The sequence below is a fragment of the Candida dubliniensis genome, chromosome 1 (genome assembly GCF_000026945.1).
Source record: "Candida dubliniensis CD36 chromosome 1, complete sequence".
Classification (NCBI taxonomy): domain Eukaryota; kingdom Fungi; phylum Ascomycota; class Pichiomycetes; order Serinales; family Debaryomycetaceae; genus Candida; species Candida dubliniensis.
Window position 1 is genome coordinate 1005787 of NC_012860.1, and position 26185 is coordinate 1031971.

The 26185-nt window shown below is 32.6% G+C and overlaps 10 protein-coding genes across 10 annotated transcripts; 2 read left to right on the plus strand and 8 right to left on the minus strand. All coding sequences in view use genetic code 12, as the record gives it.

The window, feature by feature from the left end:
* Positions 1 to 117: 117 nt before the first annotated feature.
* On the minus strand, positions 118 to 2046 carry CD36_04440 (conserved hypothetical protein; the record flags this gene model as incomplete). Its single annotated transcript, XM_002417069.1, has 1 exon — positions 118 to 2046. One exon carries the CDS (start codon positions 2044 to 2046, stop codon positions 118 to 120), a length of 1929 nt encoding a protein of 642 aa, XP_002417114.1.
* A 352-nt stretch (positions 2047 to 2398) lies between these two features.
* On the minus strand, positions 2399 to 5113 carry CD36_04450 (uncharacterized protein; the record flags this gene model as incomplete). The annotated part of the gene is made up of 1 exon (XM_002417070.1): positions 2399 to 5113. One exon carries the CDS (start codon positions 5111 to 5113, stop codon positions 2399 to 2401), a length of 2715 nt encoding a protein of 904 aa, XP_002417115.1.
* A 664-nt stretch (positions 5114 to 5777) lies between these two features.
* Positions 5778 to 6368, minus strand: CD36_04460 (conserved hypothetical protein; the record flags this gene model as incomplete). Its single annotated transcript, XM_002417071.1, has 1 exon — positions 5778 to 6368. One exon carries the CDS (start codon positions 6366 to 6368, stop codon positions 5778 to 5780), a length of 591 nt encoding a protein of 196 aa, XP_002417116.1.
* Positions 6369 to 7680: 1312 nt separating this feature from the next.
* CD36_04470 (homocitrate synthase, mitochondrial precursor, putative) lies at positions 7681 to 8964 on the minus strand (the record flags this gene model as incomplete). The annotated part of the gene is made up of 1 exon (XM_002417072.1): positions 7681 to 8964. The coding sequence occupies one exon, from the start codon at positions 8962 to 8964 to the stop codon at positions 7681 to 7683; it is 1284 nt and encodes a 427-aa protein (XP_002417117.1).
* A 2739-nt stretch (positions 8965 to 11703) lies between these two features.
* Positions 11704 to 12795, minus strand: CD36_04480 (biotin synthase, putative; the record flags this gene model as incomplete). Its single annotated transcript, XM_002417073.1, has 1 exon — positions 11704 to 12795. The coding sequence occupies one exon, from the start codon at positions 12793 to 12795 to the stop codon at positions 11704 to 11706; it is 1092 nt and encodes a 363-aa protein (XP_002417118.1).
* Positions 12796 to 14389: 1594 nt separating this feature from the next.
* On the plus strand, positions 14390 to 15559 carry CD36_04500 (alcohol dehydrogenase, putative; the record flags this gene model as incomplete). The annotated part of the gene is made up of 1 exon (XM_002417074.1): positions 14390 to 15559. The coding sequence occupies one exon, from the start codon at positions 14390 to 14392 to the stop codon at positions 15557 to 15559; it is 1170 nt and encodes a 389-aa protein (XP_002417119.1).
* A 109-nt stretch (positions 15560 to 15668) lies between these two features.
* Positions 15669 to 18635, minus strand: CD36_04510 (conserved hypothetical protein; the record flags this gene model as incomplete). Its single annotated transcript, XM_002417075.1, has 1 exon — positions 15669 to 18635. One exon carries the CDS (start codon positions 18633 to 18635, stop codon positions 15669 to 15671), a length of 2967 nt encoding a protein of 988 aa, XP_002417120.1.
* A 1175-nt stretch (positions 18636 to 19810) lies between these two features.
* Positions 19811 to 20971, minus strand: ERG3 (c-5 sterol desaturase; the record flags this gene model as incomplete). The annotated part of the gene is made up of 1 exon (XM_002417076.1): positions 19811 to 20971. The coding sequence occupies one exon, from the start codon at positions 20969 to 20971 to the stop codon at positions 19811 to 19813; it is 1161 nt and encodes a 386-aa protein (XP_002417121.1).
* A 1528-nt stretch (positions 20972 to 22499) lies between these two features.
* On the minus strand, positions 22500 to 25139 carry CD36_04530 (protein kinase, putative; the record flags this gene model as incomplete). Its single annotated transcript, XM_002417077.1, has 1 exon — positions 22500 to 25139. The coding sequence occupies one exon, from the start codon at positions 25137 to 25139 to the stop codon at positions 22500 to 22502; it is 2640 nt and encodes an 879-aa protein (XP_002417122.1).
* Positions 25140 to 25425: 286 nt separating this feature from the next.
* CD36_04540 (RNA binding protein, putative) lies at positions 25426 to 26100 on the plus strand (the record flags this gene model as incomplete). Its single annotated transcript, XM_002417078.1, has 1 exon — positions 25426 to 26100. The coding sequence occupies one exon, from the start codon at positions 25426 to 25428 to the stop codon at positions 26098 to 26100; it is 675 nt and encodes a 224-aa protein (XP_002417123.1).
* Between the last annotated feature and the right edge of the window lie 85 nt (positions 26101 to 26185).

Here is a 26185-nt window from a genome sequence, read left to right on the forward strand (position 1 = left end):
GTTACATTTCTAACAATGGACTGGCACCAACAACCGAGATTTGATATATTTTGTGTTTTCTTGTTCAATAAATAGCAAACATCTAGCAAAAAAAAAAGTTGCAAAATAGACTTGATACTATAAGCTTAATTCCAAAGACATAATTATATTAATGTCATTACTCTTTTGTAATTCATCTGTTTCTCGTACTACTTCAATTTTGATCAAACTTTTGGTTGCTAGAGTCAAAACACAGGCAAATGCATTAGCAGCAACTCTTCTTGGAACTGGCGATTCCCCAACTTCAATGGCATGCTTTGAATCAGGTACAAGAATTTGAAATTTAGTTTGACGATAATCACTAGAAGTTTGCGAGGAAAGGAGTTCATTATTTTCATTATTTGTTTTTAAAATGTGATATTTCCCAACAATAGTTTTCCCAAATTCATTTGATCTCGCTTTCATATATCGATAGAATTTATTTAATTTATTATCTGTACCTATTAAATTATCGTCACTAATGCTAAAATCATTAGTGCTTTGTTGCGATACTTTTGTGGAATTTACTCCCTCCTTTGAATCTTCTTCCTCGCTATGGTTGATATCATTATAATCAAATTCTAAATTGAAAATATGCTCTGATTCTCTGGGTAATTCAAAATGATCTTCATCTTCAAAATTTAAATTAGGGTCTGCTATTTCCTCATCCATAGCATAATTTTTTACTGCCATATTTTGTCTTCCTTCTTCAGTATTTTCATTACCTGTTTCTTCTGTTTTTTGTAAAATACTAGCTGTTCTAGTGAAAAATGATTGTTCAACACTGTTATTATTGTGGCTATTATTGTTGTTTACACTTGGTAAGGTTACCTTATTAACAAATTTCATAAAAGGTGGAACAGCATTAACAACATCATATAGTTCATTTACAACGTTATCCACAGATTCAGTTGGTTCATCAACTGTGTTCATTCTTGATTCATAGTTCATTACAAATGAAATCATTGAATCACTATCAATTCGGGTATGTTTATCGAGGAGTAACTTCCGAAATGGTAATTTATTTATACCAAGATTTTGTTGAATAGCGTGTTCATTATTTACTGGTACTAATGTATCAGTAGTGGTATAAAAATTCAAGTCATTGGAAATACTATTAGTTTGATTATTTGGTATAATTGCAATTGGATTGGCACTATGTGCAACATTGTCCTCAAATGATATGTTCATAACATCTGCTTCGTCATTATGAACCAACTCTCTTGTTGGAAATCTAGTACCTAACAATAAATTCTCACCTTCATTGTCAACAATATCACCATTATTATTAAACTCAAAGTCAGGAATCAACTCCAAATCAGGTGAAAGACCATTATTGTTACCATTACTCAAACTTGAAGATTCGTGAACTTGAAATGGGTCTTCAGGTTGAGGTTGTAACGTAAATGTCATAGAATGGAAATTTAATTGCTCAACAATACCACCATTACCATTTACAAGGGGGAAAACAGCATTATCTTTTTGTAAAATATCCAATTTTCTTCTCTTTGTAATCTCGTCAGTTTCTTCCATAAATGGAACCACTAACCCTAAATGAATACTAAATGATGGATCATCAATCAAGTACCGAATTGGGCGTTTTCTATTCATTGAAACTCCTAAGCATGTTTGGTTTACCGAATCTGGAGATAAACCAATAATATCACTAAGATTGTTGTAATTGTAACATTTGAGACGTGATTCGATATATATCAAATCATTCATTAAATAATTAATTTTTGTTTGATATAGAATGGAAATTCCATGCATGATATTAGAAATATATCGAATACTATTACCAGTAGTAAGTGTTTCCCCGATAGCGGTATCTATATCTTGTGTATGAGTTGTGGGCGATCTGGTAGACGTGATTAATTCATGACATAATTCTGGAATCAGAAGGTAATTGATCGTTGATTTCTTAACTAACTTGGATCGAATACTTGGTTTCGAACCTAATGTTGCCAAAAGCCAAGCGGTATGTAATCCTGTTGATAAGGAATTATTAGATTGATTGATTAGTTCCATTTCTGAGAATGATTTCAAGCAAAAAAGGGAATATGAAGAAGTAAGAAAAAAGGGCTGAAACTAGAAACCATAATTTATGAAGTTTGGAGAAACTTGTAGGTTTGTCTGTGTGTTTTCATTTTGCCATGTTTTCAAACTCTTGACGAATGGTTGTATGAAAAGAGTTTGCATTGGTTGCCAAGTGGTTGCCAAAAAAAAAAAAAAAATAATTATAAGAAAAACAACAGCCAAACTTTGTATGTGACCACCAATCGTTATTTCAATTACTCTAATAGAGTCTTTATTTTTATATTAAAACTATTAACGAAAATTCACTATATTGAAACCAAACCTAATTTAGAACTATAATCTTCTATGTCATTTTATAATCTATATTATTTAATTTTTCATAAATCATCACAAACCATTTAATTGTAAATTCAAAATCTTCATTTTGTATGCTTTGATATAAATAAGTAAAAGTACCATGTGAAAATTTTTTATCAAAATATTCTTGACTTGATTTATGGGCATTAAATGATTGTTCTCCATAAATAATAGAATCATAATAATAATTAGGTACATCTATTGTAACCCCATTTTCACCTGTTCTCAAATATAGGTAATCACGATCATTTAATTGTAAATCATTTTCCAAATATGCCAATTTATAATTAGAAACTTTATATTCGGCATAATGTTGTAATTTCTTATAATACATATACCAAGGATAATCTTGCATTAATCCATCCTCAACATTTTCATTCCATTTATCAAATATTGTTGTCTGATTAACAATATGGTCCATCAATTTATCAAATTGATGGGTTATTTGATGGAATTTCACAGGGTTATTGGTGTCTAAATCTTGGAAAATTGTCGATTTGAAAATAAGATAATTTGGAACTACCAAATCACCCCATTGGGATAAAAATTGCGTTGTTTCGACTTTCAATTGTTTATAATACGTTGATATGGTTTTAAAGTAGGCATGGGTTTTATAATCATATACTTCATGTTCTGTTAAGGAAATTCCTAATAATCCAATAAATCTAATTAACAGTCCATGAAGTAATAAATCATCATCAACTTTTTCCTTAATCAACCAATCATAAGAATAATAATTCGAGTTGGGAATATAAATAGCTTTATCCTGTTCAATATCATTTTCAAATCTAACATTTATTATTGGTGTAGCTAAATGTTTTTGAAATATTAAAGATTCAGATGAATCAATAGGTAATCCCAAATTGTTGTTTATACTTGTCTTATCTTGTTTCCACCAATAACGATATAAAGTAGTGAAATCGTCGCGAGCAAAGTTATCGATGAGAATATCATTTTCTCTGTTATGGTTGTTATCTGTTATATAGATATCATTATCGTCAATACCGTGTTCATTCATTCTGTTATTAAACAAAACTGATTCCTTAGGGATTGGAATTGATTTTGCAGTGCGGCGCAAAACACTATTGAAAACTGCATTAGCATCTACGGCAAATTTACTGCCAGTAACAGAATCACCATCAATACTTATATAAGCAACGATAGTTCTTTTTGGATTGAAAATAGTAGTATCATTGGTCAAACTTTCGACTCCCAATAAATTCAAATATGACGCATCCCATGAAACAAATTTTATATTACGCAATGGTTTCCATCCAACGTGAACCAACTTCTGATAATATCGCATAATTTCCAATAGAACAGCATGTCCAGAAAGTGGATTGGATGAAGCATATGAATCACGTCTGGCACCAATCACTATATCAGCATCGTTGATTATTCCCTTTATTGTTCCAACGATATTAGTGAATTCTTTGGGTTCCTCAGAGTTTACAAATGTTGTATCCACTTCAAGTGTAAATTTACCACTACTGGTAGGTGCAAAGTCCCAATGTGAAAATGGACCATCCCTAGAAACAGATAAAGTATCCAAAATAGGCTGGATTTCGTTTTGGCTAACTGGAATTGCTGGGATCTTGGTGTTGTTAAATAAGGTACCTCTTGTTATAGCATTCTTCAATGATTTGACTTTATGATTCCCAACTAAATCAAAATCACTCTCGATATCATAATAACTAAGTGCAGCTATTGCACCATGATACTCTGCAATAGCTATTTTCTCACCTATAGTGATATTGCTATCGTGATAGTTTGATTTTATAACGACAATCTTATTCTTAACATCAATATTACTGTCTGACAATAAAGTGTAATCACTTGGATATCCATTATTGACAAAAACATATTCTCCAATAGCATTCCCAGTATTCCCCAAGGCAAAGTAAGCTGGGGTATTATAATCAAGTTCAAGCAAACTTGGTTCATAAATGACTTTACCATGTTCATCAAATAACCTGACACTGGAACTCTCAGGTGTACCAATATTAACTTTACGTTTAACCACTTGGGTTTGGAATGCCTTCAAATCTTTAAACCCAGAAATGACAAATTCAGTTAAATTGGAATTATCTTGTGACATTAAATTATATGACGACTGACGATTCAATTGAGTAAAATTCTTCAACAAGCCATCAATATATTCTTCAGTTGTCAATGTGTTTTGTGATTTACCTATTCCTGTCATTTGTAAATAATGTCTTTTAACGTCAGTTTTGGTTAATCGGATACCATGCCAATTTCTATAATCTCTAGCTAATGAGGTACGAGGTAAAAACGTTAATTGGAAAATAATTAATGCTAATATACCTAAACAGCAAACCCAAATGAAACTTGGCCTTCTGGCTAATCGCAACACCCTGCTCATGTTGTCATCATCGTCATCGTCATCATTGTTCTCATCATTATTTTCATTGACGTTACCAGTATTACTGTTGTCATGTATTATATTTGGAGACTTGTTATTTGTTGCTAACAATGGATCGGTTTCTTGTGTGGTCGGGGGAGTTGCCAAATAATCCTGTAGTCCATTTTGCTCTTCCAATTCTGCCAGTGAAGGTGAAATTACATTAGTGTCATTCACACTAATATCTGTTTGAGTATTGTTGTTGTTGTTGCTCTCTAATAGTTGGGTGTGTTCGTTCACATCATTCTCCGCGTTTTCCGAGTTTGCTACATCAGTCATGATGAGCTTGTGAGTTGTTTTATTTTAAAAAAGGAAGTAATGAGGGTTGAAGGATTAAACAGAATTAATACAATTTAATTTAAAAATAAATCTAATCTTTACTGATCCATTTAACAAGGAAACAAATGATCTCTAAATGTTGCAATTCGTTTGCTTTCCAATAATGAATTTGGGGGGAGGGATCAAAAGAAGGGAGGAAGACTAAAGCGAGAATAATATTATATCACGTTGTTCCACAAAATATACAGAATCTTATTATAAACGAGAGACTACAAACAAGAAGACTGAGAAATTGATTCAAATTTATAATATTCGTCAAATAAGTATAGTTTTATATTTCTACTTCTATATATCCACGTTTCAATGCGTATTTGTATCTTACAAAACAACAGTTGCAAATTGAAGACACTAAAAGAAACTAAAGGCATTTTTAAGGTTTAGTACCATCATCATTGTTCACCACCACCACGTTTTGATTTCTTATTGTACCTACCGTCTTGCTTTATTTCTCCAATTTACTACCACAAGTCAAATGCATCGTTATGCATAATATGTAGCATGCTGATGCTTAACAGAGTAGTCGTAGTTGGAATGTGATTCTAACCAAAAAAAAAACAAGGACTATGTTGTTGTTCACTGTTAAAAAACGTGTAGTGTATAAAGTCTATTCAGTATTTGTATTTCCACTCTCTTGAATTAATCCATTCAAAACATCAATGTCAAACATATTAACCCCCAGTTGTAAAGTTTTAGCTAGTATTACCAATGATTTCTCGGAGAAATCTGGTTTCTTTCTTAATTCATCTAAATCATCACCGAATTCATTAGTCATAATTTTTAAAAATTCATTATTCAATTGGTTTTTCCTTTGATCCAAGTTTTTATTAATTTCATTTATATTTGGTATGGTCTTCAATTGATTATCATTTGTAATATTTGAAATCGATGTTTTTGTGAATGGTATGGTGTTTAATTGTTGCTTTTCAGTTATTGATAAATCTTGCGGTATCAATTTATTACTACTATTATCAGTTGTCAAGGTATTGGTTTCGGTTTCAGAATCAATATCTATATCATCAATGTTTATATCTTGTTCCGGTATTTCTTTTTCTGGGTCATCTAAGTCTTCGTGACTTGATTCTGATGATTCTGATGAGGAAGATTCACTTGAAGAGGAAAAATCTTCTGTTCTTCTCTTTTTTCTTCTTCTGTTTGACCTTTTTTTATTGTTGTTATGAGCGTCTGATGCTGCCATTGGATGAGTAGAGTTTTATATTGCAACAACTCTTAAAACGACTTTATTAGTGTTCGATGAGTAGAGCTGTGTGAGATGCGTTTATTAATTTTTTTTTTCAATTTCTAGTCCTGTTGGATTTGTGTACCACACGACTTAGATTATACACTAGGAATTTGTATTAAACCATTGCAAGTCCATATTTTAATCGTAATTGATTACTCTTAATGTATACACGTTGGACTATGCAGGTCTTTCAAGAAAACAAGGTAGAGGAAAGCTACCTTGGTAATAAATTGTAATAGTTTTTGTAAAATTGGTAGCGCCAAATAGTAGAAGAAACCATGACAATTAAATCATTTTCTACAACGTGGTATTTATGCAAAGTAGTGTTGCAAGATTATTGGTTTCAAATTTATTACTTTCGCTACTTTATAGTTTATACTACTGTTATACAGTACCGAATCCCAGTAAAGGATTCACAATCAATGTCAATAGCGCATGGGTGTATGTATTTGAATGAACTGTTAGACAAGAAATCACACTAAATTGCATTTACTGGTAATGGAAAAAAAGTATACATTTACGTTAGAAAAAAGAAGAAGAAAAAAAGAAACTAAAAAAAGAATCATTCGTAGTTAATTAGTCCATTTTTCATTTCAATATTATTTATTTTTTTTTTTTTTACTTTTTTCTTCCTCCTTCTTTCTTTGAATGGTTAATTTTCATATTTTGATTCTACATTCAATGTAATTTAAATAATAAATTACAGAAACTACTACTCCATCATCACAACTCATTCTTATTTATCACTCCATGAATAGATATATCTATCACATACAAAAGCATTTGACTTCTACAGCATAACTAAGAAATTATAATCCATCCCTGAAACTTGCCTACACCGGTCCTTCCTTTCTCAACAACTTGATATATACTAGACAAAAGAAGTTAAATTAAAGTATTAACTATGTACACTACATTGGAATATATTTGTACTATTGTATCTGTTATCAATTTGATAACAGCATTGGTTATATACATTATTGATAGAAAACAGGGTGTTTCCATTAATTCTGGTAAGCATTTCCAGTCTTTTAAAACCTGCATCACCATGTCAGTATTATTTGGGGTCTTGTCAATGTGTGTGACTTTCAATAATTTACATCACGATAATCGTATAGATCAATAAATAAACATACTTAATTCAATTCAACCTGTTTCTATATATATATATGTATTTCCATATATCAAAATAGAGAATAAAAACAAAACAAAACGAATTTCTATATATATCTTTTTTGAGTGTACATGTTTTCAAATACTCTCTGGTTTAAACTTTTTGTTTTTTAACATCTGGTTCTCCCTCTCCATTTGATTTCAAAAGTGGTGTTGACATATCAGCATGGAAATCTTTAATGATTGAATCCACATCATCAATATTCAATTGTCTGACATCACCCAATTTCTTAATCTTGTTAGTGACTTCTTTACATTGTTCATCAGTTAAATGCAAGTTCAATTGATCCACTCTCGATTTGATGGCATTCCAACCGGTCAATCTATTAGCAAAATGAATATATCTGGTTAAACCAAAATCGCTTGGACTCAAAATTTCATAAGTAGATGGGTTGGCCAAAATGGCTTTGGCATGAATACCAGCTTTATGGGTAAAAGCACAGAACCCAGTAATTGGATTATTGAAGGGAATGTTGACTTGAACTGCTTCGGCAACCAAATTTTCAATATCTCTCAATTTGTGAACTTTATATTTAGATAAAACATATTCACGATCAGCAGCAATCATTCTGGCCATTAACCCTCCCAATGGAGTAATACCATTTCTTTCACCAATCCCCAATACGGAAACATCAATCAATCTGGCCCCACCTTCTAAAGCAGTATAGGCGTTCGCAATAGCACAACCAGTATCATTATGGAAATGGCATTCAATGTCACAGTTCACTACTGATTTCAATGTTCTTACCAATTCATAAACTTGTCTTGGATTAGCGCAACCAACAGTATCGGCAATACCAACTCTGTTAACTCCAATTTTATCAACAGTACGATAGATGTTTAATAAATCAACCAAATCAGATCTAAAGGAATCTTCTGAACTGAAACGAATTTCAATACCTTTAGATTTAACAAATTCAATAACTTCAATAGCACTTTGAGCAATATAATTCATATCTTTACCATGAGAATATTGTCTTAAAAATTGGGAAGTTCCAATAACCACATCAACCCCATCAACCCCAGTTTCAACGGCAACTCTAGCATCATCCATATGACATCTAATGTGAGTCAATATTTTAGCTTTTAAACCTAATTTACAAATGGCTTCACAATCTTTTCTGGATTGTTCTGATGCCACTGGAGAAGTCAATTCAATATAATCAACACCAAAATCATCTAAGGCTTTGGCAATTTCAATTTTGGTTTCAGTAGAGAAAAAGGCATTGGCAAATTGTTCACCTTCTCTTAAAGTTGATTCAATCAATTGGAAATTACCAACATTGGAAAGATAATCACCGGGGTTAGGACCATAAGGATTTTGTTGAAATTTGGAACGATCAAATGATTCTGAAACTTCTTTGTATCCGTCAACCATTGTTTACCTGTTGTTGTTGAGGTGATAATGTATTAGTTAGTAGAAGGTACAAGTGGTAATCAAGTAAAAAACAATTTTCATTGGATTGATTGGAAAATGAGAGCAAAAAAAAAAAAAAAAACCAGATGTGTATTGATGAGACACTAAAGCAGAGTCGTGTGAACGTTACAATCATTGGAAATGCAGTGGAAGCTTATCAGGAAGAAGAAACTCACATGAGGCTGAATCTAAGTACAACAAGTCATATAGACCAATTCAAACAAAGTCCATTAATTGGAGTGATTTTGTTGTAATCAATACGTTCAATCGATATTATTTGTCCACATCATTGCTCTTATGCAGTCAACTGTTCGATTGCATAAATTATGAAGAAACACAACCTGTTTTGCTACAGAGGAAATAATGAAAGAATCGTGTATTCACTAAATAGAAAACTAAATAAAAGGGGGAGTACTAAAAGTCAATATATATAATAACTACCACTAATACCCCGGGACTGCCTAGTACTTGTCAACTCAACTACTGGTGGTCGTTACAGTTATGTTCGACTGTACTAGATATTTCATCTGAGTAGAGATTTACTAACTGTCTATAGATCCAGCAAGATAGTTTAATATAATTATAATTGTTGTTATATGAGAGGACCTGCAGCGTGTAGAGTACCAGAAGTCTTTGTTAGACGATAGCGGTGTTTGACCAGGCATAGAGAGTATCTAATGGACGACCCAACAAAGATAAATTCTAAAAGAAACGGATACTTCAATTGAACAGTGCAATAAGGGGTTTTGTAGATAAACAATAATTATGGCTTCTATTATAACTTCTATATATCTATATAGTGTCGACTTCTGATGAGTTGGCTTGCTAGGGAGTATTGTTGGCCAGCGATTCGAAATTTCGCTGGAAAAAATAATTGATACATGTTCGGGAAATAGGAGAGATTGAACAATTCGAATCAGGTAAAATATGTAAACAAATAGTCTTTGTAGATCAATTTGGTTTTAATACCGTGGTCACTAGTTTGTTGTCAATTTTGAACTAAAATAGTTTCAGGGACCATGCCCAGGGTGATAAGATTTTTGTGGAGAAAAAAATCTTTCTATTGACCACTTTTTTTTTTCTAGGCTAAATCGTCTAAAAAGTGACTATTGGCCACTACATAATGGGGTGGATTGGATAATCTCATTGCAAATTATGCTGGCAAGTTTAATGATTTTAATTAGAATTTCAATTTTGAAATCTATACCTGGAAAAAAATTGATTGAGGAGAGGGAAAGTCCTCATCACGAGGGGTTTCACCAACAACAGGTAATATACCATTTTCAACGTTATTATCATAGCTTGAACGTTTTATTGTGGTTTCTTCTGGAAGTGCTTTTTGATATTCCTTTATTTTAAAATACTGCCAGTGTCCGGCATAACAAAAGCAGCAAAATTTTTGAAACGGGCAGGCTGTCAAAATGGAGAACTTGAAATGGGGGCTTCTTTTCTGAAGGAGTTTGTCACCCTTGTATCCCAATTCAAAGGTAAGATGTATTTGAGGTTTGGAAAAGATTAGTTGTTGGTTGGCCATTTATTTCTTCCTCAAAAATTTTAAATTCTGCACCAAAATGAGACCCCTCTAACGTGAAGGTTTAAATATTCTTTGGGATTCCATTTATCAATTGAAAACTGAATATTCCAACATTATCCCAATTTATTCTTTCCAAATATAATCCTTTGATTGAAACATTCACTATCACTCACTTCCCAATGATGATTGAATGTCATGGATCCAGATTTCCAACTCATGGGTACTGGAAAGATAAAATCTAAATAAATCATTCTTTGCGTAACGTTGGTATTCGCCGATTCAACTATTCCTGGGAGCATTATTGAGTATGAGTAAGAAATCTTGGATGTAATATTTTCTAATATCCCAAATAACATTATGGATCTTTGTTTCATCGTAACATACAAACCCAAAGGTTTTGAAATTGGCATACTTACCAGTTTGTAATATTTGTGTTGTTCTGAGAATAAAATCATTGGACGCAAGTTTCAATCTTTCTAGTATCTGTATCCATCGGGCATTTCCAATTTGTTTAGCATATTTATGGACATCGATGATTTGAGTTGCCCTTTCTAAACCTTCTGGGGAATAATATATGTCGGCGTTGTAGTTGGATTTGATTAATTGAAACTGTTCCTCAAAGTGTTTTGCCCATCTAAAACTACAAGCACGTTTAAGATCACATTAGCAAGACGGGTGGAAAAAAGACCTTTATAAACTATATGTATATACAAATATTAAAGAATCGAAAAAAGGAAACTAGTAGATGTGAGAAGAAAGAGCTACCGAAGAGGCTACTAAAATCAACTCATTAATGAACGTACCAACGTTTATGGCGGTTTGTGCTGTAAGTGTTCGGAACTTGGAGATTATCAGAACTGGAACCTGGAAAACCCAGTTCTCACAGAAACATTTAAAGAGATCCGTGTACTTGGTGTGGTAGGCGTGATGAATAATCAAATCGATGTTGCGTTGTCGGTTTGTCGATTTAGGTGTTTGGGTTCGTGAATTTCTTACCTGATTGTACATTGTCTGTAGAAGTAGTTTTAAATATATTTCCTGCCGTGAGGATTTGTCACAGCTGAATTTATTTAGAGATTTCCAAATCACATAATAATTTACTCGATAGACTTGTCTGCATTCGGGATCACTTTCTGTTTTATTCATTACACGATCTCTTAGTCAACCTACTTAGTAAAACTTTCCATTGGTGTCAAACCCCATTTCTTCAACATGGCGATATCTTCATCCCAACCATTACACATTGTAGTCAACATTCTCTTACCGGTGAAAATAGCATTGACCCCACTCATGAAACACAAGAACTGTTCGTGTTCCTTCATGGTGTATCGACCGGCGGCCAATCTAATGATGGATTCAGGCATAATCAATCTAGCAGTAGCAATAGTTCTCAAAATAGCATCGAATTCCAATTGTCTTTCCTTTGGTGCATTTTCCAACACTTTAACAATTGGAGTACCCTTGATTGGAACTAATCTGTTGATTGGCAATGATTCTGGGTGCGGACTCATGTTCGACAAAGTGTACAAAAACGAAACATGGTCTTGTGGGGTTTCTCCCAATCCGAGAATACCACCGGTACAAGCTTTAATACCGGCTTTTTGGACGTTTTTGATGGTTTCTAATCTTTCGTCGTATGTACGGGTGGTGACAACGTTTGGATAATGTTCTCTTGAAGTGTCAATGTTGTGGTTGTAGGCAGTCAAACCATTTTCTTTTAAAATTTTAGCTTGCATTTCGTTGATCATTCCGAGAGTAACACAAGTTTCCAACTTTAACTCCTCGTTGATTTGTTTAACAATTTTACTGATTTTGTCCAAGGCGGACTTTCTGCCTTGCATATCTCTCCAGGCTGAACCAAGGCAGACTCTAGTACCACCTCGCGCTTTAGCATCTCTAGCAATGTCCATAACAGCATCCAAATCGAGTTTTTGAGCTTGAACTCCAGTATCATGTTTCGATGATTGAGAACAGTAAGAACAGTTTTCGGTACATCCACCTTGCTTAATGTTAACAAGAGTACATAATTGGACTTGACCAGGGTTTTGGTACTCACGGTGTTTCAATTGAGCGTTGAAAATCAAATCCATCAATGGAGCATTGTAAATTTGGCTAATTTCATCCTTGGTCCAGTCAGATCTAGGTTTTGAAGATCTGGCTTTGGATAAAGTATTAGATGCTGACACGGGGTTGAACCCACTGGCAGAGGAAGCTAGCGCCAAAGCTTTGGTCATGGAGAAAAATCTTTTGACAGACATTGTATGAAGATTAATGGGAGAAAAAGAAAAAGAAAAAAAAGGATTACGAATAATTTATTTTTAATTGGTTGGTATGGCGAAATCAATAATTCTCTTTTGGTACACAAAGTTAGTCAACAAGAGAGTAAGATGACTCAAGAGAACGAGTCATCGAGACATGCCCACGCCTTCCAAAAAAAAAAAAAAAAAAACTGTGCGGGACTTCTCAAAAAGGAAACCATAGAAATAAGAAATGTCGTACTTTTTTAGAAAATGTCCCTCTAGTTAGGTTTTCTGGCGAGTACCCCGAAAGTTTGAATGCGCACGAAGCGAAAAAATAAAACTCGAACGAAAGCGAGAGTGTAGCGCAGTCCCAGGCGAAAAAAGATAGCTCGAGTGCAGCGCGAGCCAGGCAAAAAAGAATTTAAGACTGGCCGGAATTAAAACTTCGGTGGAAAAAAAAAAATGTATGGTAACGAAATACAATGGCTGCCTAAACGAGGACAGAATAGATGAGGTCTATACGAATTGGGAATCAAGATATTTGGGCTGCGGGGTCTCTGGCGTCATAGAAATGTAATTTTTATAATTCTGAATTTATGTGGATATTTCATTGCATTGGTGAAAATATTGAGTTAAAAGTTGAGTTTTGAATATTTAGCAAAATTATCATCATTTCATCTATAGAGAGGGAGAAAGAGAATTATTATGATCCCATTTTGTCAAGATAATCATGTTAGTAAAGTTGGTATAATTCCTTGGTTGCCAATTGGACGAGGTGTATTGACTCGTCCAGTTAATATTAATTCTGAAAATTCAAGAGACAAGTTAGATAAAACTTTTACATCATTACATCTAGATGAATTGACTGACGCTGATAAAGAAATTATTTCTCGTGTTGAAAAAATTGCAAAGGACTGCAAAGTAAGTATGGCTGTTGTTGCTACTGCTTGAGTCATTCGTAAAGGATATAATCCAATCGTTGGACTTTCTTCCATTGAACGGGTTGATGATATTTTGAAGGCAACAGTTTTGAAGTTAACTGAAAAAGATATTAAGTATTTAAAAGAACCTTATGTTCCTAAACAGCCAATTGTTTAAGACGTTACGTTAAGCAGATGTTATTATTGGTACGTTGGAGTAGAAAACAGAAGTGCAATTTTTGTTAAAGAAGTAAAAATATCTAGTAGAATATGTTGCTACCAATCATGGGGTTGCTACCAAACGTAGAGTGGAACCCCCGACAATTATTTTTCTTTGGTGGATTGAGTTGACAAAAACAATGTAACACACTTTCTATATTATTATTCTTAGCATGATAATTCCAAGAAATATTGTAGACAATGTTAAGGTAAAAACTAAATGGAACACATATTCAAAGAAACCACAAAATATTCTAAGATGTACACGAAGGAGATCTCGGATTTTTTTTTATTATGACACAAAATGAAAGATTGCTAAGAAATTTCAAGATTTGATAAAACCACCTGGCATCGAGTATAAAAATCTTCACAAATACTAACTAATATAAATACAACTGTCATTTTCCCCCACTTGCTGTTTAGCTAAGGGATAAGTTTTTTTCATCCATCTATATACTATAGTACATTCCATTATGAAGGCCATTGTATATCATGATAGAGGAGATATTCGATACGATCCTGATTTCCCTGATCCAAAAATCATTCGACTGGATGATGTCAAAATCAAAGTTCATTATTGTGGGATCTGTGGTACTGATTTAAAAGAATACACTGATGGACCAATTTTTTTCCCACCAAAAGGTAAATTGAATGAAATTTCACAAATGGAATCAATTCAAGTAATGGGTCATGAAATTAGTGGTGAAATAATTGCTATTGGTGATGATGTAACTAATGTTAAAGTAGGTGATAAAGTAGTTGTTGAAGTTACAGGTACTTGTTTAGACAGACATCGTTACCTCGATTCTCAACATGAAGATGTTTCCAAACCCAATTGTCCGAGTTGTACTTCTGGGAATTATAATGCTTGTGATCATCTTTCATTAATTGGTTGCGGATTCGCTAATGGTGGATGTGCTGAGTATTTAGTTGTTGCCAGTCTGAAAGTTATTGCATTTGATAATGACAAAATCCCTATGGATATAGCGGCATTAATTCAACCAATAGCTGTTAGTTGGCATGCTGTTAAAGTGTCAAATTTTAAACCTGGCTCCAATGCATTGATTTTAGGTGGTGGCCCCATTGGATTAACGACAATTTTTGCATTGAAAGGTAATCAAGTTTCACAAATTGTTCTAAGTGAACCAGCATTAGCAAGACGTGAATTGGCTGAAAAATTAGGGGTTATTACTTTTGATCCTACAGGTAAATCAATTGAACAATGTGTAGCAGAATTGAAAAAATTATCACCGGGTGGATATGGATATGAATATTCTTATGATTGTTCTGGGGTTAAAGTAACGTTTGAAACTGGCTTGAAAACTTTGAAGATTCGTGGATGTGCTACAAATGTTGCCATTTGGGCTCATAAATCAATTCCATTATACCCTATGGAAATTACTCTTTCAGAAAAAATGTTAACAGGATCAATTTGTTTCGTTAAAAAAGATTTTCAAGAATCAATTCAAGCAATTGAAAATGGTTTAATATCTATTGATGAATTGCAAATGTTGATTACTCTGAAAATTCATTTACAAGATGGAATTGAAAAAGGTTTTTTAGAATTAATTAATCATAAGGAAAAACATATTAAAATATTGTTTTCACCGAAAAGTGTATATTTACCATCTAATGGTAAATAATAAATATAGATAAATAAATAAATATAAATATAAATATATACAGTTTTAATGCAACCAATGATAAAACCTCTCGCCCTATTTTGCTTTCTCTTTTTTTTATCAATCATATTTAAACTTCTTCAGTTTCTCTTACTGATGTCAATCTACTTGATCCTCCAGTTGTTGCTGTTCTTCTTAGAGGTGGCAAACTTAATTCATCTTCATCTTCATCTTCGTCATCATCACTATCATCTTCAATTTGTAATGCGGTTTTACGTCGTTGAAAATCCTTAATGTGAGCTCGATTCAATTGATCACTAATCACTTTGAAAGTACTTTTACGACGTGACAATTCTGTACTAGCAATAGTTTTCCTACTGATGGGAACAGAAACTTCATCTATATGTGAATCTCTATCACGTGCAGAATATCCAGTAGCTGCTGATGTATCAATAGTAGATGCAGTAGCTCCAACATTGATAGGACTGGTAGGTTGGAAATCCATTGTGTAATCTTGGAAACTAGGTTCTTGTTGTTGGGAAAACTTGGAATAATAACGTAATTCAACTAATTTCTTAATGGCTTTTTCCACTTTGTTAGACACAGCATAAGGCAATGGAGTATCTTTCGAAGCTCTAAATAAAATCACATTAGTGGCATGTTCATTTTCCATTCGGAAAAGTATCCAAATAAATCTTCGAAGTATTTCTGCTATGGCGATACAAAAACTTGTCACAGCTGATTGTTGAATCTGTCGAGTGAAAAATGCATAGAAAATCCATTGAAATCTAAGAATCACATCAGCAATCATCGCTGCATAATAATAATTTGGATTTTTATAAAATAAATGATCTCGTAATAGAAAATTTTTTGAATCAGATTGTAATAATGACCAGTCCATAACAATATCCCAGATTGATGAAATAATTGAATTCATAGATGCAAACACAATAAACACTGCCCTATTTTCAGTTTTTCTATCGATACGATAAATACTTAATGTGATATAATATACTGATGAAATTGTATATTTCAACAGATTTGCTAAATGTGGGAACCAATCACCAGTATCCATATAACGACGAATACATTGTAAAAGTCTCCATATACTTGGCAAAGTACTGAAAAATCCCAATAATCTTGATTTATCTGATCCACAAATGTTTTGTGATGGCATTTGCCCTGGTAAAGTCCCCTTCCAATGATGAGAATACAAACAAAAGAAAAACGAAATGTTTCCCATAGTATAAGTCAATGAACTCACAATATCACCTAAAAAGAAATCACGGAACTCCACGGGATAAAGTCCAGACAATAATAATCGCCAAAGAGCAACCTGTAACCATCTTCTACTATTACCATAAAGCATATTCCCTGGTAGGAAAAGAATAGTTAGCATAACGGCAAAATATATCCATGGCCAATCTCTCCCAGGAAAATCATGAGGCCAATAATTATTAAAACTAAACCATGCCAAAATAGCGAAAAATGCAAATCCAAATGATGGAAGCACCAAAAATTGTTTATAGTTTAACGTCGTGGCTATATTGAATTCAAAAATAAATCTATAATTGATTTTAAATTTATCAAATATCGCCAAATTAACTGCAATCAAAATAAAAGTTAAATTCAAAAGGAAAAACCCAGCCCAAATTTGTAATAGATATTTACCTTCTGTCATCTCTCCATTTAAAGTTTTATCTAATCCTGTATAAAGTGCCAACACAAACAAGGGCAATCCGAATCCAAGAAATAATCCACTAACGAAAAACTCTTTATAGAATGATGGTGGCCTCATTTCTGAAGCATTGATGGCATAAGCAATAGTTTTCAACTTTTCCAATGAATGCTTTCTATCGGTGGATGTGGAATCAAAAAATACAATATACAATTCCTCCACATGGCTGATTAATTTATCTAACAAATCACTAGTTAAAAAGTAAGATGTAGTATCAATTTTGTGCATAAATGGTTGCATAATTTCTGTTTTCAAGGCCTTGTCATATTTCTTGGTGATTTTTCTAAATGCTGTTCGATTCATCGTTTTAAATGATTTTAATAGTGATAATGCTCTATAATGCTCTAGTAATGCTGATTTTAATTGTTTTCTTGCGTACAAATATGGTACTCCAAAATGCTGTTTATGTAAGGCATAATCACGTCGTCTAGACTTTCTTAATTGTTCTTCAGTTTGGGGTGGTGGTGGTTGTGGTGCAGTTATATTAGGTATGAAGATCGACTCTCCATCAGATTCCTCTAATGATGTCAGATCATTGGTGGTTGCGCCTTCACTTATTTCAACAATCCCATTTCTAACTCTATTCTCGGCATAATTTAAATCTGCTTTGTCTTGAATTTGCAAAGATATCTCGTCTTCAAATCGATTGGCTTGTTTACGTTTTGTACCCCATTTTTTTAGAAATCTCAATGACGGTAAACTAGGCAATTCAAATCGATTCAAATTACTGATGACGGATTTTGTGTGGAAAGCAAAATCATTGACTTTATTGACAACATGATCGGCATTAGATTTAACTGGATGATTCTTATTATCATGGAAATTTTTCTCTTTGATAAGCTGAGTCTTTTGATCTCGAAGCTGATATAATTGATCTTGTAAAAGTAAGAATCGTTCATACACATCTTGTTCCTTTTCAATATAGAAATCATCAACCTTCATAAGTTGTTCATTCAACCATTTGGTAAAATTCTTCTTTTCCTTTATATAGTCATCTCTTTTGTTGGATGATTTCATTGAGGAAGCAAAAATAGATAACCGTCGTCGACTATACCCCGAGTTAGAATATTGACCAGCTGATAACGGCGGTACCCCTTCGACGTCATCATCATTATTATATTCATTTATAGCACCAGTACTAGTATACACCTGTTGAGGCTCTGTGGGGGTAATTAAAGGGGTTCTATCATCAGTAGTGTTGTTAATATCTTTCTTTTGGGTTTTCAAAGTGTCATCAAAAGCATACTCCTCTTGTAATTTTTTACATTTTTTAATCAATTTTTTCCCTTGCTTATAATCCACATATTGATCCTGCCATTCAGGGACTAAACCTTCTTTCAAAGATTCAGCAAATTTCATACCAATATATATAAAGTGGTGGTTGAATCTTAAGAAAGATCTAATGAAGTTTCACAGGGGGGAAAAGGAGGGAAAAGATAGAGCTAGTGTATATGTGGAGACTAATATACTTTAATGCGTGGAATCTTTTTTTTTTTGTCTTATATATATAATATTTTTTTTTTTTTTTTTCAGCCTGCCAATGGATCCGAGGGTTATCTTCTTTGTTCTGTGTTCTTGTTTTAATTACCGCAAAGTTAAAGCCTCGATGGTGGCTATTATATTCTTTGTTTGGTTTTGCGTTTTTTTTTTTTTTTTTGGGTTGTTATTATCACCAGGTGTGATTGGTGGTGGTGTGGTGATAGTACAATTGTAACTGTTGTCAAAGCAGATGAGAATGAATAACTCTTTTGTATATATCTAAAGAAAGATGTAATTAAAAGTTTGATTTAGAGTAAAGGAGATTTTCAAGTTAAAAATCGTATTTGGGGGTTGTAAAACCAAAAAAAAAAAAAAAACCAAATTTGTACAGAGATTTAAAAATGGTATCCCAGTTGGAGCTTTTAAGTAGTGAATTACCATTGTGTTTTTTCTTTTCCTTTCTTCCTTATCAACCAATGGGAATTAATAAAAATAATGACAAACTGGTAATCTATAGTAATAATTATTTGAATTGTTCAATACTTTACATGAAACTACATAAACAAGACTTATGTTGATGTAGTTAGTATTTTATTTTCGATTTGCAATGTGTTGATAAAGAAAATAATCTTTATTTTTTTTCAGATCACACACGTGCCACAGATCCATATAACTTCTCATATTCTTTTTATATAATACAATACACCAAAGTATCAAATACCATTTCATAAATAAACGCTATATATTTGTTACTATACTTCAAATATTTTGTGAATTACTTACAATATGGAAAAAATGTCTTTACCTGTAGCGGTATATAATAAGATTGTCCAAAATTGTCTATAATCTTACCTTTTTTTCAACATAACAACCAACCTCAAAGAGCGAAAGTTTGTAATACACAACATATAAAATGAGATTAATCAAATCTCAAATTCTAAACTCAAACTTAAACTTAAAAAATCAAATAAAAATAAAAATAAAAATAAAACAAAATATCTATATCATCAAAATTGGAAATATTGAATGGGGGGTTGAAAAGAAATATATCACAATTATTGGTCAATATATTCTCTGTCGTCAACTTTCCCTTCAACTTCTCCTCTGATTTCCTCCATTTGTCTAGTTTGTTCTTTCCAGATCTTCTTTTCTTCTTCTTTCTTTTGATCTTTAACAAATAATGAATCGTCTGGTCTTCTGTACGAGTTACCAAGTCTATCCCAAAGAGTGGTGAATTGACCATAATTGTAGTTGAAGTACAAGTGATGGACAGTATGACAAGCAGTACCATTAACAACTGGGTCATTGGACCAGTAACTACCATCATGAATCATAACGGTCCAGAAGTTAACAAAGGTAAACAATAACAAGTACAACACTTTATGTAATGGGAACAATAAAGGATAAAGATGATAAGGCAAAGATTGGAAAAATCCATCGACTGGATGGAAAGCATGAGAAGCAAATGGAGTACAAACGATCCACTTGTGATGGGGTTTATGTAATGCCTTATAAACAGAAGGCCAATGTAACCATCTATGGAGGAAATAAATACCGCAATCAGTGAAAAGAATGAATTTAGGAATTTGCCACAAGATGGCTTTATAGCCACCAGTAGATTCATTGATTTCTTCATAAAGGAATGAATACCCGTGCAATTCCAATAAGAAAAATGGAATAGTTAATAAAACCATAACAGGAATAGCTGAAGTGGCACGTTTGATTTCCAAAGACATTTGATTTTTCAAATATCTTGGATGGTTGAAAATCTTCTTATCGAAAACAAAAACATATGATAAATAAGCCACAATGAAATATAATAACCAACCAAATAATGTCGTGATAATGAAAAGTGATAAAACTTCTCTGAAAATGTTTGATCTTGATAAAAATGAAGTATCAATGAATTCAGTAGCTGGGAAAAACTTAGGGGCTAATCCATAAATCTCTGATTTATCTTGATAACTAGCAATTTTAGAAAGTAAATAACCTGGAATAGTTGCTGGGTTAACATTACTAATATTGAAATTATTAGAAGAAATCAAAGTAGAATTTGTATCAAATGAATCCCAATTTTGCAATTTTGGGAAATTTATTTCAGAAAATGATTGTATAGCCGGTTTCAAATATTCATGAACAGGACCATCTTTAGGAAAAACATCAGCATAAACTTTATCAAAAAGATAGTAGTCACAAATTTCTAGTACGATATCCATGGTATGAATTAACTAAACTGAAGGAAGACTATGAAAAAAAAAAAAAAAAGAAACAATGAACTTATATGCACTATGGGAAAATGAGAAAGGGAATGTCCTAAAATATCAAGATATGATAATAATGATCTAGGGTTAGCAAATGGGGACAAATGGGAAATTGTAAAGGTACCTCTTAACTAAGACGTTATGTGATGGGGGAGTCGATGACCTTAGGATTATTTGCTATAGTTTTTCTTAAAAAAAAAAACAAATATAAAGGGGGATAAAAAAGGAAAAGCAAAAAAAATATTAGCAAGGATTAAAGCCAAACCGTTGGAATATATATAAATATGAATAAGATAAAATAGATTTTAGCAAATCAAATGAATATTTAAACGAAAGTAACACCACTCCACTATGTTTATGATTGAATGTTTTTTTTTTGTTTTCCAATTTCAAAACAAAATGGAAAACAAAAAAAAAATCTATCAAAATGAATGAAAAAAAAAAAAAAAAGCTTAACAGAGTTTGAAGGAAGTTTAATAAAGGAAGTTTGTATGTAAATGCGTGGGACTCTCGCGTAGTTTATTCTATGAATTTGTTCTTAGATAGACAGAGACAGAGATGATGAAAATAATAATAATATTGCAAACAATTAAATTCCTGCATATCGGATTTTATTTAGATAGTATACGATGGGAACGATGTACATATAATACAAATTCTAAATCAAATGGGAACGACAGAAAAGTCTAAATTTCTTTTCTTTTTTTGTTCGTCGCCTTACGGTTTTGTTCCTTCTCGCATTAATCTTTCCCTGTCGCCCTCCCACGACTACCACACCTCATCCTATCCCATCCGATTATCGGGTTACATTTAGTCTATGGTTATGGAGTTGGTGTTCACACGGGGCAAGTTCTTCTACTTTCCATATTCCGTGCCTTTATATCCGTTCTACAAGCTATCCACTACTAATCCTTCCCTTTGATTATAACATAATAAACATTCATTGGTCAAGATAATGTAGATATATGAAAACCTTTTGAATCGAGATCCTGATTTCTCCCAATCAGGAAACAACCACCACCACACACCATTCTATTTTCTTTTTCCCGTTTACAAGAATGCAAAACAATCAATCGTACTATAATAGAAATCATACTACGAAATTTGATTTCAGGTACGAGCAACCAAATCAAATAACGATAAAAAAGAATTCATTTTTCAGATCAAACTGAAAAATAACCTACCTAACCCATCTTCCAATCATCAGATGGCAATTACTAAAAGTTGATTGTGTATTACATCAGTATCGGTTTCAAATATCTTCTTCTTCTCCAAGATATTGGCTTTTTTTTTTTTTTTCATTTTTGTATGCGTCCCTTCTATTCCGATGTGTGTGTACATACTAAATTACTTACAGATGATTATGGTACGACAATTTTTTCCTTGTTTTCTCTATATACAATTTGATCTTGGGATTTAACTACAAAACAAAGAACACAAATTTCTAGCTATTCTTTGTCGTTTGGTGAATGCCGTGTATTTCTTATAGTAAATCTAGTAAATCAGAGTTGTTGGCATTCCCATTGAATGCTGAGGATGATGATTTGACATTGGTATTAATTGATGACGATTTCGGAGATAACACCATATTTGTATTAAATCCAGGTGGATAATTAGTATTCTTCGTTTGTGGTTGCGATTGTGATCTGGAAACATTGAATGATTCCGCAGTTGTTGGAGTATTTGGTAATGTTTTCATTTTATTCACTTCACCTTGCCAGTTTATAGTACCATTTCTTGATGACGATAACTCCGATACAGAAGTACTTGCTGCCAGTTGGAAATCATCAAAATCATCATCGTCTTGTTTTTTGTCAAATGTAGAATTCAATGTGTTTAATAGCCTATTATTGGTAGTATTTGATTGGGTATTTGTAGCACCAAATGCTAATCCTTCAGTGGGTTTCTTAACTGGTCTTGGTTTTGGTCTTGGTCTTAGAGTATCCGAATTACGAACTTGGGTCGTATTTGTTGATGCGGCAGAATTTGATTTTGTGGGGATGGCAGTGCTAAGGACTGATTTTCTCTTTGGTTGCATTACTTTTCCCTTTGGAGCATTAATTTCATCAGGGACATCATGTATTGTTTGTGTTTGCAACAATGCTTCAAAATTGTTATTAGCAACAGCTTCATTCTTTCCACCTTTATGTCCATTAGAAAATCCATTAGACGAAGTTTTCAATAAAGTAGACAATTTCTTTTCGACTAATTGCTTCTGCACAGAATTGATAATACTAATAAATTGATTAAATTCCAATTGATTACAATCATTACATCCAAACGCAAGGGAATAACTTTGAGGAATTATTGATTCAACAATTGCTTCTAAATCCAAATTAATATGTTCACTTGTAGCCAATTTGAAAAAAAAATTTAACATTTTCGTGACAATTCGTTTATCTCTACTTTTCAAATTTTTCATAATTGGGAATAATTGTTCATTGACAATAATTTTATCAATAATTTTCTTATCCACTAATCCTTCAAATGTATCAATAGTACTTAGTTTTGTCGATAAAATAGTGGTTGTCTTGAACACTTGACACAACAATGGAACTAAAGTGTTTTTAATATATGGGAAATCAAGTTTATCAACAAATTGAGGTATAAACCCTAAAAATTTCTCTTGTAGTTGGATTTGTAATTCAATTTGACCATTTTCTCTAGGAGATATCGTTAATACTAAATCAATAATACTTTTGAAAAATTGAACAAATTGTTTATCTTTTGATTTTGTATGAATAGTATCCAAATTGTTAATCAACGTCAAGCGAGTTCTCACAGAAGAATTGATTAATTTAGTGAATGTTTGTGGTGCCTTTTTATCCCTTGGATTATCTTTGAAAAGAATATCAAATACTTTATCTTGGAATGTCAAACTTGACAATGTTTCAGAAATCTTCAAAACAATAGTTAAAGACTCCGAAATCAATACATCGGTTTTAGGATCAATTACTGATTCTGTCAACACATTCAATTCATTTGTCAATAAATCGATCAATAATGGTAACAATTTCAGAGATCTGAATGATGGAGGAAATTGTGAAATTAATGGTAAAGTATTGGGTTGTTGTTGGTCGACTTCTAATAGTCCTTTTAAAAACACCAATTTCTCATCTACTGATTTTGTGGAAAACTCGTCAATAAACCACATTGCCTTGATAATGCTGCCATTGAAAAATTCCGAATCCATAAACTGATCCAATGTAATTCTATCATGAGGATATCTTGCTAAAATTTGCGGGTATAAAGGATATAATTTGGTAGGAATATCTTTCAAAACATACTTTAATTCAGTAGGTTTATGATTATAGAATTTTTGTTCAAATTTCCGAAATTCTTGTTTATAATCAGAAATACTATTTGCATCAAAACAATTTATCAATAAATCTTGATGATTATATAAATAATAAATTAATTGACCTAATGACCATATATCATTGGCAAAATCCAATTTTGTATGAGAATCAATAATCAATTCTGGTGCTGTGAAATTTAAATTAAAATTTGCAAATGGTACCACTGACATATTATTCAATATATAAAAGTTTTCCCTCTCTTGTGGTGAAATTTCATTCAAATTTTGCAAGAATTTAAACCCACCTAATTTCCAATCTCCTTGGTTATTAATATAAACTGATGATGGTTGTAAATTCAAATGGATTATCGACCCATAACTATGTAAAAACTGTAATCCTTTAGAAATTTGTAAAAGCCCCTTTTGAATAGATAAATCATCTAAATCTTTCGGATTCACTGTAACCAAATTATCAATCACAGGTTCAGTAACAAATAAAAATTTCGATTTGGTTTCTTCTAATACTTCATAAACTTGTAATAACTGTGGATGTTTCAATTTACTTAATTGACTAACTTCATATTTTATTAATTCATAACATTCGCTAATCACTACTTTAGGGTTTTTCACACTTGAAGAAGTGCTATGCAACCTACTAACTTGAGTTTCAAATCTTGATTTGTCAAAAATGAAAACTGAAACAATTTTCCCATTGGTCTTGTGTTTAGCAGGATAAATAGCCCATGGTTCAGAAACAAATGATGGTTGGTCCAGCACACTATATATAGATCGTATACCTGTACTAAATCCCAATCTACTCAACATAGCTGATGTAAAGGGGAACGAAGGGTGGCAGTTGATAAAATTTAATTTAAGGTTGATACCTGGTTTAAGTCCCTTTCTCTCAAATAATTGAAAAAGCGAGAATGTTTTTAAAAATCCCTCTCCCTAGAAAAAAAAAAAAAAAACTTATTCAGAGAGGGAATGTGAGGTAACCAACATCATCATTGTTGATAGTGTTTTGCAAAGAAAAATTTCTTGACAGGTAGAAAAAATAGAAAAACGCTAAACAAAACAGCCCCATCCACTCATCAACAACTACAAATCAACGATGAATCTTATTGAAGATAACTTCAAAAACTCTGCAGAAAGGCTAGATAAACCATCAGCTTATTTAATCAGAAAGGCAAGACACAATTATGGAGAATTGGAACGAGCAATGACGCTGAAAACAGTGTATGTTGGTAATTTATCTCATTTCACTACTGAAGAACAAATACATGAATTATTTCTGAAATGTGGTGCTATTGATAGAATCATAATGGGATTAGATAGAAATAAATTAACTCCTTGTGGGTTTTGCTTTGTGATATATCGAAGTGAACAAGGTTCTTTAAATGCTATGAAATTTTTACAATCCACCATTTTGGATTCTCAAAGTATATCCATTGATTTGGATCCAGGGTTCCGTGAGGGAAGACAATTTGGAAGAGGTAAACATGGAGGGCAAGCATCTCAAGAAATAGCTGCTGCCGGTGGGTTTGATAATGGGCGAAGTGGTGGTGGCTACAGAGGACGCGGCAGAGGCGGGTTTAGAGGTGGAAGAGGTGGTGGGTATAGAGGACGAGGTGGTGGTTTCAGAGGTGGGTTTAGAGGTGGAAGAGGAGGAGGTGGTGGTGGTGGTGGTTTTGGCCGTGGTGAGTCTTCAGTATATATACCTTCAAAAGATCCCACATTTGATGCGCCAACTACATTTAACCCATTGGCAGATATGAGTCAGGGTTAAGAGAGTCAAGGATGTATATATAGTTAACTAGTATGAAAAGAATATCACGAAAAAAATTTTGACGGAGAGTAGAATAAAACAATAA